This window comes from Poecilia reticulata, linkage group LG12 (genome assembly GCF_000633615.1).
Source record: "Poecilia reticulata strain Guanapo linkage group LG12, Guppy_female_1.0+MT, whole genome shotgun sequence".
Lineage (NCBI taxonomy): Eukaryota > Metazoa > Chordata > Actinopteri > Cyprinodontiformes > Poeciliidae > Poecilia > Poecilia reticulata.
Genome location: NC_024342.1, coordinates 25,684,705 through 25,685,709, shown reverse-complemented (window position 1 = coordinate 25,685,709; position 1,005 = coordinate 25,684,705). Strand labels below are relative to the sequence as shown.

Here is a 1,005-nt window from a genome sequence, read left to right as displayed (position 1 = left end):
GTCGGACTTCCTGTCTACCTGCCGGCCTCGGCCTCCAGGCTGTCGTCGGTCAGGGTGTCGGCGTTGAAGTCCAGCGGTTCGGCGTCCTGCAGCAGCTCGATGCTGTCCCTGTCCGCCCGGCCGGCGGAGCGAGAATACTTCACCTCTGAAGGCCACAAACAGGTTCTGTTAGGGTTCTGTTTCGGTTCTGGTTCTGCTCCCCTTCCGGTTCTGACTCACGTCTGTCCCTGCTGGACTCGGAGTAATTGGTCTCCGTCATCTCGTGGCTGCTCCGGTTCCTCGGAGCGAAGTCCTCCCTCTGGTTGCCGTAGCACTCCTTCCACTCCTGAAACACAGACAGACGCAGTGAGGGGTTTCCTCCAGCAGAGGGCAGCGGACCGCCGTCATGTCGGCCGTTCTTCCTCTCACTCTCCGTCGGTTCTCTCCGTCTTCGATCCTCTGCCTCTTCCTCCTCTCTGTGGAAACAGAAACCGGCGGTTTGAGGAACATTCTGGGTCGCTGCGATTCCGGCCATCTTTACTCCGCTCTCACCGCGTCGGATCAGCTCCTTTCCCTCGTCGATGAGGTCAGAGGTCATCTCGCTGTCATCCATAAACTGCTGGAAGCCCAGGAGGTTCAGGCAGCGCGTTCCCAGACTGGGCCAGAGCAGCAAGAACATCTTTAGAGGGGCAGCAAGTTTTCTGAGAAATTTACATTTTCTACAGTACATCTAATTATTTTCCACCTATTTTAATAAGAGTAGGATCCTTTCTGATCCTAATTGATCCTTTCTGATCCTTTCTGATCCCAACTGATACTTTCTGATCCCAACTGATCCTTTCTGATCCCAACTGATCCTTTCTGATCCTAACTGATCCTTTCTGATCCTAACTGATCCCAACTGATCCTTTCTGATCTAACTGATCCTTTCTGATCCTAACTGATCCCAACTGATCCTTTCTGATCTAACTGATCCTTTCTGATCCCAACTGATCCTAATTGATCCTTTCCGATCCTAACCTATCC

General features: G+C 52.6%; 1 protein-coding gene across 1 annotated transcript in view; it reads right to left on the bottom strand.

The window, feature by feature from the left end:
• Positions 1–1,005, bottom strand: part of lmbrd2b (LMBR1 domain containing 2b) — a 13,378-nt gene that overhangs the window by 2,600 nt on the left and 9,773 nt on the right. The window contains 4 exon segments of the mRNA XM_017307771.1: positions 19–145; positions 220–325; positions 409–455; positions 532–800. Coding sequence (XP_017163260.1) covers positions 19–145; positions 220–325; positions 409–455; positions 532–800 — 549 coding nt within the window.